General features: G+C 45.6%; 1 protein-coding gene across 3 annotated transcripts in view; it reads left to right on the top strand.

The window, feature by feature from the left end:
* The window catches only part of PTPN11 (protein tyrosine phosphatase non-receptor type 11), a 70,788-nt gene that overhangs the window by 40,074 nt on the left and 17,323 nt on the right, over positions 1 to 13,391 (top strand). For 2 of the 3 annotated variants that reach the window (XM_055550577.1, XM_055550575.1), the window contains exons 7-10: positions 7,741 to 7,837; positions 9,990 to 10,069; positions 10,194 to 10,352; positions 12,758 to 12,889. In XM_055550577.1, the coding sequence (XP_055406552.1) occupies positions 7,741 to 7,837; positions 9,990 to 10,069; positions 10,194 to 10,352; positions 12,758 to 12,889 (468 nt within the window). Of the gene's footprint in view, positions 1 to 7,740; positions 7,838 to 9,989; positions 10,070 to 10,193; positions 10,353 to 12,757; positions 12,891 to 13,391 lie in introns of all 3 variants that reach the window. The other variant, XM_055550576.1, reaches the window with a different exon arrangement.

Raw genomic sequence — 13,391 nt, 5'->3', positions numbered from 1 at the left:
AAAAAAATAGTCTTTTCTCTGGCCTTTTTCACCCATGAGCCGGTCTTGGAACAGCTGTCCAGCCTCTCTTTCCCACCATCTTCTCATTTCCCTGGTAGCAGCATGTGCCTGCTTTATTCCTTCCTCCCATCCCGTGTGCCCTTCTTGCTGCTCACTGCTCTCTCTTCTCCTGACAGTTAACTCTGCTAGTTCTCCAAGACGTGGCCTGAGCCCTCTGCTCTTCTGACTTCTCTCTTCACTGAGAGCACGTCCATTTTCACCCCAGTCCGATTACCCCAAGTGGCTTCCAGTCTCTGGTTTTACCTTTTGATTTGTGCCTTCCACTCTTCTTGGCTTTCATGTCTCTTCAGATTCAAGCATTCACAACCAGACCTGTTATTTTATTTTTGCCTTCAAACCAACTATCCGTTTTTACATCTCCATCTCTGGTGGTTGTCCTGTATATTCTCTGACCCTGTATGCTGGAATCTTCGGAGCATCCCTTAACTTGTCTTTCTCCTCTTTCTCTCATTGTCATGCACCAGGTCCGGTTGATTTTCCTTTCCTAGTTGTCTTTCTGTTTTTAGAGGAAGGAAGGAAGCAAGCCAGCATTTATGGTCTGTTTAGTGCTGCGCTGTGGGCTAAGGAAGTCATCTCATTGTGTCCCCAGGTCTTTTGAGGGAGGTAGATCTTGTGTCCCTGGATGCTCTGTGATCAGGGCAACTCCCTAGGACCACCCAGGCGGGCAGCGGCCGAGATAGGAGTCTCACCTGATGCCAGGGCTGTAGGTGCTCATCGCCCCACAGGACCCCAGCTGCTCTTTTACCCTTGACCTCTGCCCTTCCATTCACCCTTCGTGCTCATCTGCTCCCAGCATTTCTCCCGTCACTCTTCTGCTTACATACCTGCAGTGGCTCCCGATGTCCCACCAGAGGTATAGCATTTTCATTCTGAAGACGAAGCACCTGGAAGAAAGGGAGAAAGCTGTCCCCAAGGATGTGGTGGGCAAATAGTTGGCTGTGGTTTGAACTTCCAGAACTTCTGACTCCAAGTCCACTGCACTGTGCTGCTCAGCTGTTGAAGATCTCCTGCCCAGTTCCCAAAGCCCCCTAGCTCCCCGCCTGACCTCATTCCCCACCACTGACAGCACAACTTCCAGACTCTGACCAGTTTCCTTCCCCCCAACTCTAAGGTCACTAGCTCTGGCCTCTTAGCCACCTTTGCTCGCATCCCTACCTTGCTGGGATGTCTTCTCTTCTTCCTTGCACTCCTCTGCCTCTGCCTCACCCCTCACCTACCTCAAGCCTCAGCTCCTCCCAGAAACCACCTTCCCTTCATTTTCATGAATCTCACTCCCAAAGTTCCACATCACCTAATTCATTGCACACTGAATGACAGATTTTTAATGATGGATTTGTCTTGTGCTGTGGGCTGCTATTTCCTGTGTCGTCCTGTTCTCATCTGGGGACTGTGTCTTCTAAATGTGTTTTTCCACTTATTCTTCCCCTTGTTGGAGGAAGGTGATGACTTGACTTACAACATGCACCTGCAAAGGAACCAGATCTTAGGTTGGTTTTGTCTATTCATGGTGCTTTGTCAGAGCTTGTCCATCAGTGCGGACCTTCTCTGACCATGAGAGGCTCCATCAGCCCCTTCATTTCTCGAGGTTGCCGTGGACTCATTCGGGACTAACCGCTAGACTCCACTGTGAGGAAGTGGTAAAAGGCCAGGCCGCGTAGCATCTGGAAGTGGGGGCTTTTACCCGCTAGTGGTGCCTGGTAACATTGCAGAGTTTGCAGTAAAGAGGACAGAGTGAGAATTCCAGTGTTCCTCTTTGCAGAGGGCAGATGCCAAAGGGAAACAGAAGTTCATTCAGACAGGAAAGAAGACCTGCCCACGTGGAGCCTGCCCACATGGTTACCACTGTCTTATTATTTGTGGCCCCAAATCAGAGAGGCCATCAGCCCAGCAGCCCCTCTCAGCCTTCTCTCTCTCCTTCAGGAGGCCAGCCATGCATAGGTAGTGGGAGAGTTAATAGCAACTTTTACATTTCTGTTTTTCTTTTTTACAATTTATAAAAACCTTCTTTTATTATTGATGTTTTCGCACACCCTGAAGTCGAGAAAAATAGTATGATGAACCTTCTTTTTCCCAACACTCAGCAGTAACACTTAGCAATACTTTGTTATTCTTGTTTCCTCCCCTAGTAGCTTTGTTTTTAAAAATAAAGTAACTGCTGGGACTTCCCTGGTGGTCCAGTGGTTAACAATCCACCTTCCAATGCAGGTTCGATCCCTGGTCAGGGAACTGAGATGCCACAGCCCACATGTCTCACAGCAACTAAACCCATGCATTGCAGCTAGGGAAGTCTGCATGCCACAACCAGAGAGCTCGTGCGTCAGGACTACTGATCCCGCGTGCTCTAGAGCCCATACTCTACAACTGGAGGAAGCCTGCATGCTGCAACAAAGACTCAGTGCAGCCAAAAAATAATAATAATAAAAAATAATTAGAATTAAAAAAATAAATTAACTGTACAACTTGGTCTGTCCCTAATGGTTAATGGCATTATTTTTTTTTCCGCCTTAGCAATTAGTCCCGGTTGCTCAGAGCAGTGAGGACAAATGGTTCTCAGGCCTTGTCCTGGCGCGTGGGGCTGCCTGGCTCTGCCCATTCATTTGTTGTGTGTGTGTCTTTCTTTGATCCTGTTTTTCCACTTGCATTCGTGACATTCTGTTCAAGAGCCAGTTCCAGTGGTCTTTAATCACAGGGCTTTGGAAGTCTGTGAGGGGGTGTTTTGGGAGGTCTCTTTCGATCATCACAGAGACTGAGAATGCTGCTCCTAGCTTTTGGGCTGGAGACTGGCAGGGGTCCAGGTATGGGGAGCATGGATGTTCAACGCCATACATGTAAGGGATGGTTCCGCACTGTGAACACCTGTTCTGTGCACACTGGTTGTGCTGCTGGGCACTCCTAATGTATAGTGTGGATCAAGGGATTATCTTTCTCTTCATGGCTTTTATAAAGGCTTAGCCACTTGATATAATCCCTTTGTTGACCAGCTTTGGCTCATGTAATCAGGTGACTGTAGCTAGCCTCTGGTCCTTTTGGAGGGTTCATCCTTGTGTGCAAATCTTTGGTTGTATTGCTTGGGAAAATGGGATATCTTGCAGCCTGCGCCCCAGCTTTATAGTGTTTTTTGTCGTTGTTGGTTGCACATGGGCTTCTCTCCAGTTTTATACTGTCCTTTTAGCTGCCTGTCCCACGCCTTATCACTGATATCCTGCCTGGCCCAGTGGATAATGGGGACAGAAACAGTGACAGTCAGCTGCAGGTCATTCACAGCTTTTGATGACCTGGGGGCGGCTGAGAGGGAGTTCATGGAAGATCAACTTGGAACGGATTGTAACCTCCTGGGGGCAGGACTTGGTTGCAATGCCTGGTCCACCAGCCTGGTGCCGGGGAGAAAGCACCCCTTAGCAGGTGGTAGCTGATAATCTCAGGTGCAGTCGGGGAGCCTCTGCTGGCAGAGCACAGAAACTCACAACTTCTGAGTTCTTTTTATTTTCAGCCTCACTCTAGAGGGATGGCAACCGTCCACTGTGAGAAATGAATTGTGTTCAGGCCAGTGGGCCCCAGGCATAGTTGAGAACGGGCTGATGGGGTCTGAGGAGTGGGCAGGGCTGGAGTGGGAGACACACGGTTACTCAGTTCTAATCCATGACAGCTGCCAGCCGCCGGCAGTCAGCACCCAGCAAAGCCAGGGACACAAGGCCCCTGGGCCTGTCCTTTCTGGAAGACTCCAGGGCCCAAACTCTCTCAGCTTGTGTTCTGTTTAAACCTCACATCCGCGTGGAAGAGATGGTTGGTAACTTAATGCAGGATGAGGGAAGCCAGAGGCTGAGCCGAGTAGATGGTCCAGCCAGCGTGTGCTGGGTATTGGTGAGGCTTTCCTCGGCCTGGAAGTCTGGGTTATTCTAGCAAAGTGTTCTTGGTGTGTGAGGTGATTTTCAGCGGCCCTGTTATAGTAAGATTGAATTAGTGAATGAAGAAGGTTTTCTCTTTTTTTTCTCTTTAACCCTTATCCATTTCTTTGGTCATGGCTTAGGAGAAGGTCTGAGTACAGTTTTAATATGCCTCTTACATCTACCTCTGGGCTTCCCTGGTGGCTTAGTGGTAAAGAATCTACCTGCCAATGCAGGAGATGCAGGTTCGATCTCTGGGTCAGGACGATCCCCTGTAGAAAGAAGTGGCTCCAGTATCCTTGCCTGGAAATCCCATGAACAGAGGAGCCTGGCAGGCTACAGTCCATGGGGTCACAAAAGAGTCAGATATGACTTAGTGACTGCACAGCAGCAACATCTATTTCTTAACACTTGTCAGTATACCTTTTTTTTTTTTTTTTTAAATAAAGCCTCAGGCATACCAGGGCTTCCCTGGTAGCTCAGCTGGTAAAGAATCGGCCTGCAATGCAGGAGACTCTGGTTCGATTCCTGGGTAGGGAAGATCTGCTGGAGAAGGGATAGGCTACCCACTCCAGTATTCTGGCCTGGAGAGTTCCACAGACAGTAAAGAGTCGGACACAACTGAGCAACTTTCACTTTAAGGCATGCTATAATATCTAGGTAAGATTTGACAATATTTCATTTTTATTATATTCCTTCTTCTGGTTACCTTCTATATATGGCAAGTGATACTGGTTTTCTTATGTGCTAGTAATATGCAGTTTTCTTTTGAAATACATCTTCCGAAGGGGAAAAAGTGGAGGTTAGTTTAAGAAAACAACTGATATAATAGGCAGCGTGCCGAGATGAGACAGCATCTTAAAGATGCTTTCCTTTCTTTGTTTTCATTTATCTTTTTGTTTTTGGCTGTGCTGTGCAGCTTGTGGGATACTTAGTTCTTTGATCAGGGATTGAATCAGTACCCTCGGCAGTGAAAGCTTGGAGTCCTAACTACTGGACCGTCAGGGAATTCCCTTAAATATGCTTTTCAGATGATTAAAGATCGGGAAATGCTGATCTCATATTTTGCCTCCAATGGCTTTCCTTTACGTTGAAGGCCAGGTCAACAGTGTCGGCATGGGATACTGAGTGTGGGGCCTGCAGTTCATGGCCATCACCAATGATGGTCTGTGGTTTGTCTGTCTCCCTCCCATCCCCCAACCCCTTCCTGTATTTATTTGTCCATCCAGCAGATACATTTTGAGGGCCTGCTTTGTGCTGAATGCTGAGCTGGTTACAGGCAAACCGGTGGTCCATGCTCTCTAATAGAAAAGACGGGTTGTAAAGACGTAGCTGTATTCAGTGTGACAGGAGCACTCATGGAGGGCGGTGCTTCAGATCGTGTACGGGTATCGTGAGACACAGGGAGGTCATGCTGAATGGGTTAGGAGAGCTTCCCAGAGGCGGCGGCCTTTGGGGTGGGTCCTAATGAATGACCAAAAAGTAACATTCAGAGGTACTCAAGGCAGAGAAAAGGAATTCTAGGCAGAGGCCATGAGCAAGAACATGAAGGCCTAAAGAAATACGGTGGGTTCAAGACACTTGGTGTGGCTGGAGTGTAGACAGTACGCCTTAACTCTTATACCAGCTCTGTGGGGTAGGTAATCAGGGTTCACCCTGCTTTATACCGGAGGACACTGAAGGACAGTCAGGATCGTGACTGGACAATCAGAAGCTGAGGTTAGAGGCAGGCCTCCATCCACTCAGAGAAGAGAAGGTCTCCTGAGTTGTTCTGAGAAGCTTGCACTCGTCTTGAAGGCAGGGGGAGAAATTGAACGTGCTTAAACAGGGAGGGTGGGTGAGATTTGCCTTTTCTAGAGCTTGCTCTGGCAGTGTGCCCTCCACAAGTGAAGCGTCACTTGAAGTTTGTTCCATAAGTGAGCACTTGAATGCTTTGCTGTCAAGTTTGTTTTGAATCAAGCCCCTAGTTATTTCCTAGTGTGTAGCTTTTATTGATGTTGTTTCTCTTCACTTGGTTGATGTTTAAGTGATTGATTCAGTTCATAGGGTTTGAACCTCACCTTACTGTCTAAAAATCAAGATCGAACTTTCTTCCTAACAGCAGTATCAGAGGATATGCCAGTGCCGAGAATGCAGATGGCTCTAATTACTGTATGTGAACTCACTGAAGAATTTTGAGTGACCGTTTGATTGTCAGAGTTCTGTGTATGTTGTATTTTATTTCTGTCCAGGTTTCAGCTGGCTAAACATTTTGGTTTTGAGCTGTGTGTCAAGGCTGAATTATTGCATTTTGAAACCTAGAGTCAAACAGCAATTTAAACTCCTGACTTTCATACCTGTCTGCGAAATGCAGATAAATGAAATGGAAATATAATAGGGCCACTGTGTTAGGAAATACTGGCTCTGCCTTCCCTTGTAGAGAAATCTCTTAAGGGATCATCATTTTGGCATATATAAATATATTTTTAGTATGTAACACTTTTTTTTTTTTCTTTTTAGTTTGCCTTTCACTTTCTTGATTTGCCCATTTGTGATTTCCTGTTCAAACGAGACTTGTCTGAAACCATTGGTTCCTTGAAGAGGCACTTTTGGTGATTCTGAAAATGAAGCCTACATTCTTGAAAATGCTTCATTCAGCCTGGCTGGTCCACCTTCCTGTCTGTTTCTACAGCTGGTCTTCTCCACTTCCTTACGTTGTCCCTTCTTCCCTGGGGCCAGCTCTGCTGTGGCTGCTTGCTTTGTTTAGGCTCTTCTTTCCCTGGTTCTGCTCCCCACCTCCTTTCCCTGCAGAGGTGTCCTTCCTGACCACTTGCTTCAGGATCCTGAGCGTTCTCCTCCTCCATCTCTATCTTGGGAGACGGAGGGGCGCCCCCTCCCCTCAGAGCGCAGGGGAGCGGGCATCTGTGCAGGCACGGCTTGGCTGCCCAGGGCACTGATGTAGGTTTGGGGCACAGGAGGACTCTAAAGCTTTGCTAACAAAGATTGCATGTCCACAGTAAACCACTTTTACCGTCCGCCAGAATCCAGATTTGAGAACTGACTTTCAGGTTGCTTTGAATTCATCAATGGTTAAAGTAGGCAGATTACAAAGTCCTCAAGAACATGGATCACATTTCCTGTTTGGGTACTGTATACCAACGTTCACTGGCTTTCATTCTTAATAACTTATTTTTAAAGGTCTCTCTCTTTTCAGGGTGGGGGCACACTGGGCGACTTGGGGGATCTTATCTTAGCTCCCCAACCAGGGAATGAACCCAGGCCCTCAGCAATGAGAACGAGGAGTCCTAACCACTGCACTGACAGGAAATTCCCAAAGTTTCTCTTCTTATAAATATTTATTGTAGAAAATTTAGGCAAAAAACGAGCAAAACAAAACATAATCTTACTGCTGAAAATAAAAAAGCCCCATACTTTTTTGGTGTACAGACTTCTGCCATTTCTTACATACATAGGTGCACACAGACATAAGGGTTTGTGTAAGGCACTGTTTGGAAAATTTGACCTTTTTAGTTAACACTCACTCTGATCATCTTTCCAAGGCATTAGATATTCTCCTAGGCTGTCTCTTAAATGTCTGTAGAACATCCTTTGTTTGAATGAATGAAAGTGTTTATTTCGGCAGCTCTTTCAGGGTCTCTGCCCCTCTTGATATAGCATTAAGGTGAGCATTCTTATAGCTGTCGCCCACGACTCTTAAACGTTTCCTGGGATAAATCCCCTAAAGCAGAACTGCTCAGTCAGGCTTTTTTTGGGAAGCTTTTGATTCATAATAATATTTACTTTTGTTTCTCTCCAGACACTACAACAACAGGAGTGTAAACTTCTCTATAGCCGAAAAGAGGGTCAGAGGCAAGAAAATAAAAACAAAAATAGATATAAGAACATCCTGCCCTGTAAGTACTAATCTCTGTAATAGTCACTCTTGGAGGTTTTGATCCCCAGTGTCTCTGTCATTTCTCTGGGAAGGTGGGACATGTGGTTTTTCAGCAGATCCAAGGCCTTAGCTTCTTTTAATTGTGAGTAGTTTCCAAAGTAGTCAGCTGTGGTGGAGACTGATGGCCTCGTTCATCGAGTTCCTGTGATGCTGCTTCTTACAGAGTGAAATTGCCACTAGGAGGCTTAGAGTGTGGTTGTTTCCTTCTGTTAATTTAGACTGCCCAGGAGAGATCCTGTCAAGGCTTGCTGTCTCCCAGGGTCTCATTGTCAGCCTCAGGGGTCCCAGGCTTGTGCCCTTGCTCTGCAGTCCCTGGCTCTTGGGTCTGCGTGGGAAAACCGGTACTGGAAACCCCAGAGTCACTACTCTTAGCTCCAGGCTCTAATGCAGGGTCTCCAGAGTGGGCCAGGAAGAAACATTTAGAACTTCTCTTGATTTATATTTTTTATCCAAAAAAAAAGGAAGAAAAAGAAAAAAAAATCTGATATGCAGCTTGATACCAGAATGTGTATAATGTATTTAATAAGCCTTGTTTGTATCTATAATTGTATTGGATTGGCCAGAAATTTTGTTTGGCTTTCCCACATTGTGAGCATACAGAAGAACCTGAATGAACTTTTTGACCCATCCAATATGTATACATTTCAATGTCCAAAAACTTTATTATTAAAGTTTATTGGGGAACATGATCAGATTGGAGAGCCTTACTCTAATGTCTCATCGGCTCAGAGCTACTTTGTTATATATTGTAAACCCATCCCGTGTGTGTGTGTGGAGCATAGTCTTCCTCTTTCTGTGTTCATATGGGCACATACATGGTGTATATGAATATCACATCCATATAGATGTGTGTAAGTGAGGATGGGAGACAGTGGAAGCTCTTCTAATATCGAGGAGAGAAAAAGAGGAATTTGCAGGGAATCATTCTGAGCCACAGCATGGTCCTAATGACCTTGGGGAAGCATTATCCTCTTTACGTCTTAAGTTCACTTCTGCTCAGGAGGTCTGAATGGTGCTCATTAGTAAGATGTGGGCATGTAGGGAAAGATGACGGGAACAGTGGTATGCAGTACTAAACAGAATATTACTGTCCTTTCCTCCCATAAAAATCCCAAGCAGATGTTTCTTCTGATTAGCATCATTTTCTTTAAAGATGGGCAATCTGAAACAAAAGAACAGTGTTAAGACATACGACTTTATTACTAATTCCCAGTGTAAAATGTGTTGCTTAGGAAGCACACTCAGATTTTTATATCAGTAATGTACTTTTATACAGAATTTGGTCAGTAGATACTGTTGTCAGAATCTTGTTGCCTGGAGACTGTATTTAATTCTACTTCACTTTTTAAAAATCCTTTTTATTACAGAAAGTTTAAAGTATATTTGAAAGTAGACAAAATAATATACACAACCCACACATGCCTAGCACCCAGCTCTACCAGTTGTCAGCTTGTGCCCAATCTTGATTCACTTCTATTCTTTTTTTTTTTAATATTTATTTATTTTGGCTGCGACGGGTCTTAGTTGCAGCACGTGGGATCTTTAGTTGCGGCATACAGCCTCTTAGATGTGGCATGTGGGATCTAGCTCCCTGACCAGGGATTGAACCTGGCCCCCCTGAACCACTGGACCACCAGCAAAGTCCCAGTTTATCTGTATTCTGGTACACGTCTCTTCTTTCCCTGAATTATTGTGAAGCAAATTTCAGACATACGTTGTTAACCTATACTTTTCCTTTAAAAAAAAAAAAAAGAAAGAAAAAGAAAGCAAAAAACCTTTTGTTTTGAAATAATTTTAGACTCACAAGAGGTTGCAAAAATACGTAGAGGGTTCCCGTGTACCGTTGTTTTCTCCAGCTTCTCCAGATAATATCCTCTCTATCAACAATACACTATTAAAACCAGGAAATTAACATTGCTACCTTACACTCCTTAAGGAAAGCATTTGGGGGCATCATATTCAGATTATCGTGCTCACATTGGATTTAGTTTTTAATACCATTTTATCATGAAATGAATAAAACCGGGACTCCCTGAGGATGAGCTGATTTGACCTGATTTGTCCTGAAGGGGTCTGAGTACCACTGTGACCGTGGTCTCTTCTTCTTCCAGTCGATCACACCAGGGTCGTCCTCCATGACGGTGATCCCAATGAGCCCGTTTCGGATTACATCAACGCAAACATTATCATGGTAAACTGCTTTCATGGTGTTTTCTGACTATATATTGCTAGCCAGTTTTTGTATTTTAAATCCTTCCACATGGCCTGAAAGCAATTTTCGAACGTTTGAAGTTGTTTTCTTTCTCAATCTCTAGCCTGAGTTTGAAACCAAATGCAACAACTCAAAGCCCAAAAAGAGTTACATTGCCACACAAGGCTGCCTGCAGAACACCGTGAATGACTTCTGGAGGATGGTGTTCCAAGAGAACTCCCGAGTGATTGTCATGACAACAAAAGAAGTGGAGAGAGGAAAGGTATGCTGTGTACTATAGTTTCTTGAAGTATTGGACGTGTTGGGTTGATCATGTTAAGAACTGAATAAACATGTTAAGCTTGTTCTAACTGACCCTTTGGAAAAAGGGGAGTGGAGGAAATCTGGTATAGTTTTCTACACTGCGTGGGATAGTGTTCTATGCCTAGTTTCCTGGGCAGGGATCAAAACCCGGCCCTCCTCAATGAGAGCATGGAGTCTAACCACTGGACCACCAAAGAGTTCCCTTATAAGATTTTCGTTGTTGTACTGCTAGTTGTTAACACATCTGAATACCTTTGGGGCCAGGTCTGGTCACGGTGAAACAAAGGCTTCCTCCAGCAGCCGCCCGCAGTAGCATTAGATGTTCTTGAATTAATGGACAAGTTAAAACATTTTTATAATTTCTGCTTCAGGGGAGGATCACCTGATCTGAGTGTAGAAAGGAAAGCTGAACCCTCCATCCTACCAGTTGCCTGGTTGCAGTTATAGGAGGCCACCCATTCTCATTGTCTGGTTGCAGTTGTAGGAGGCGACCTGGGGGCTGGGAAGAGAGGGTTCTTGGGTTACTTCAGAGGGATCAGGATTGGTCCCTCTCAGAAGAGCTGCCAGAAGCTCCCAGAACAGACAGACATTGGGACCAGTCACCCTGCCCCACTCCTTACCTCCTCCTGGCCTGCGCCTGTGTTCCCATTCTCCCTCTTCACTCTTCAGCTGGAGCGGAGGGCGTGATGTGCTCTCGGTCTCCCCACAGGTCTTTCCAATAACTTGTGTTTGCTTGGTATCCACCCCCAGTGCATAGAAGAAAAACCAGACTCTGGATTCCTGGGCTTTTAATTTAAAAGCTAAAGTATCAGTGCTCACATTTTAGAATTTGTTTGCCAAGGTTTACATCAGAGTTTGGGAAACTGGGAGGAGGGCGCAGTCATTCGCAGACACGTAGAATCAGCTACAGTGTTAGGAGTTGTGATTTGTGTTCTCTTGGGTGACCAGCAGTCCTCAGAATTGATTGACCAGCGAGAGCATTGCATACATTTAATAGTCAAAGTGTTCATTTGGGGATAATAAAAATTGTATCATCTGTCAAAAAGGTACTTGGATTTACAAAATACTGGAGGGAAAGCCAAATTCAGAATAATAAATAAAAGGCCACATAAAGCATGTCAAGCAAAAAAGTAGTGCTATCCATTAATTCTTCTGTTGATCTTTCCTTCTACTGTATTTTGTTTCCTTTCGATTAATCATTGACTGGCGGGGTGTCTGCAGCTGTTTTCTGATTTCTTGTTTTTTAACAGTGAGTTGCTGTATCTTCCTAATGTACCAGATAGATTTCTCTTGCTGTTAGACGTGTCTTGGGGCTGTGGAAAGTGAGTGGTGTGGGTGACTGCTCCTGAGGAAAAAAGCAAGACACAAAAACATTCTCCATCAGCAGATCTCTGCGGACTCATGTCTCATTGAACAAAGTATCTTCCTCTTTGGCAGCAAGACTGATTCCCCTAGTGCCATATTTTCCAACACGAAGCCAGCAGCTATTGCAGGCTTGGCGTTCCCAGGCGCCCGGTTAAGCGAGGGTGACGTGTGCAGCAGGTATCAAGTGGATCTGGATATAGAAAAAGCAGCTGGTTCAAAACTCCATCAGCTGTCTTTCTGTGCTGGAGTTGTTCACACTTGGGTTAGATAAGGCGAGGAGGCCTCCTACACGGGTGCGGAAATGAACCAGACAGTCTGGCTCATTGGGCAGCCCGTCCACCTCCAGAGCCCCTGCCTGTCTTCCCTGCAGAGTGACTGGCAGATCTCCGAAATTCAGTGCTCAGCTGTTGCTAGACAGCGACCTGCACACCCCGTAGTCCCCCGCTCTCTGCTCTTTAGTTCTTTTTTAAAAAGAAAGTTCAAGTCCTTTCTTTTTTTTTTTTTTCTTTTTTTTTTTCAAGTGCTTTCTTAAAAAATATATTTATTTATTTGGCTCTGCTGGGTCTTGGTTGTAGCATGTGGGATCTTTGATTGAGGCATGCAAATGGTCACTTGTGGCATGTGGGATCCAGTTCCCTGACCAGGGATCGAACTCGGGCCCCCTGCATTGGGAGCACGGAGTCTTAGCCACAGGATCGTCAGAGAAATCCCTCCTTGGTTCTTTAGAGAGAAATAAACAAGCACTGACTCTCCTCAGACCCGTGACGTAGATGAACCACTCTGCTACACTGGCTTTCTCTTCCCACTTCTCCCTGGTTCTCCCTGTATCAGCTTCTTTAGTTTGAACTCTTGTTTCTTTTTCTTTGAAAATCCAACAGTTAGATGCCAGGCAGGCCCTTTTCCATGTTAATAGTCAACACTTGAATGTTGCTCTTCTGCTGGTTGAGGCTTTCATGTCACAGTTCACAGAGATTAACTCTTTTCTTGGACCCCTTCCAGAGTAAATGTGTCAAATACTGGCCTGACGAGTATGCACTAAAAGAATACGGAGTCATGCGCGTTAGGAACGTCAAGGAAAGTGCCGCTCACGACTATACCTTAAGAGAACTTAAACTCTCGAAGGTTGGACAAGTAAGTATACTGTCGTACTTTAGAGACTCTGGTAACTGCACAGAGGGTGCGCTAATCCAGGGTCGTGCGGTCACTCCTGTCTGCATACCTTCAGGCGTTCGCTCACTCACTGAGTAGCATCCATTTATGGGCACCCTCTGTGTGCCAGGCGCCAGCGAGGTACTTGTTTTGTTGTCGTTGTGTTAGTCACTCAGTCGTGTCTGACTATTTGTGACTGTAGCCCTCCAGGCTCCTCTGCCCTTGGAATTCACCAGGCAAGAATACTGGGGTGGGTTGCCATTCCCTTCTCCAGGAGATCTTCCTGACCCAAGGATTGAACCCAGGTCTCCTGTGTTGCTGGTAGATTCTTTACTGTCTGAGCCACTTGGGAAGCTGCAAGGTACTGGACTGGTATATAGCAAACCAGACCTGCACGGTCCCTTCCCCCACAGAGCCTAGGGAGGTGGGAGGCTAAGGAGTAGATAACCAACCAAGCTTTCCAGTTGTGATGGGGCTGTGAACG

Source organism: Bubalus kerabau, chromosome 16, assembly GCF_029407905.1.
Source record: "Bubalus kerabau isolate K-KA32 ecotype Philippines breed swamp buffalo chromosome 16, PCC_UOA_SB_1v2, whole genome shotgun sequence".
In the NCBI taxonomy this organism is placed as follows: domain Eukaryota; kingdom Metazoa; phylum Chordata; class Mammalia; order Artiodactyla; family Bovidae; genus Bubalus; species Bubalus kerabau.
This window is presented reverse-complemented; position numbering and strand designations above follow the sequence as displayed.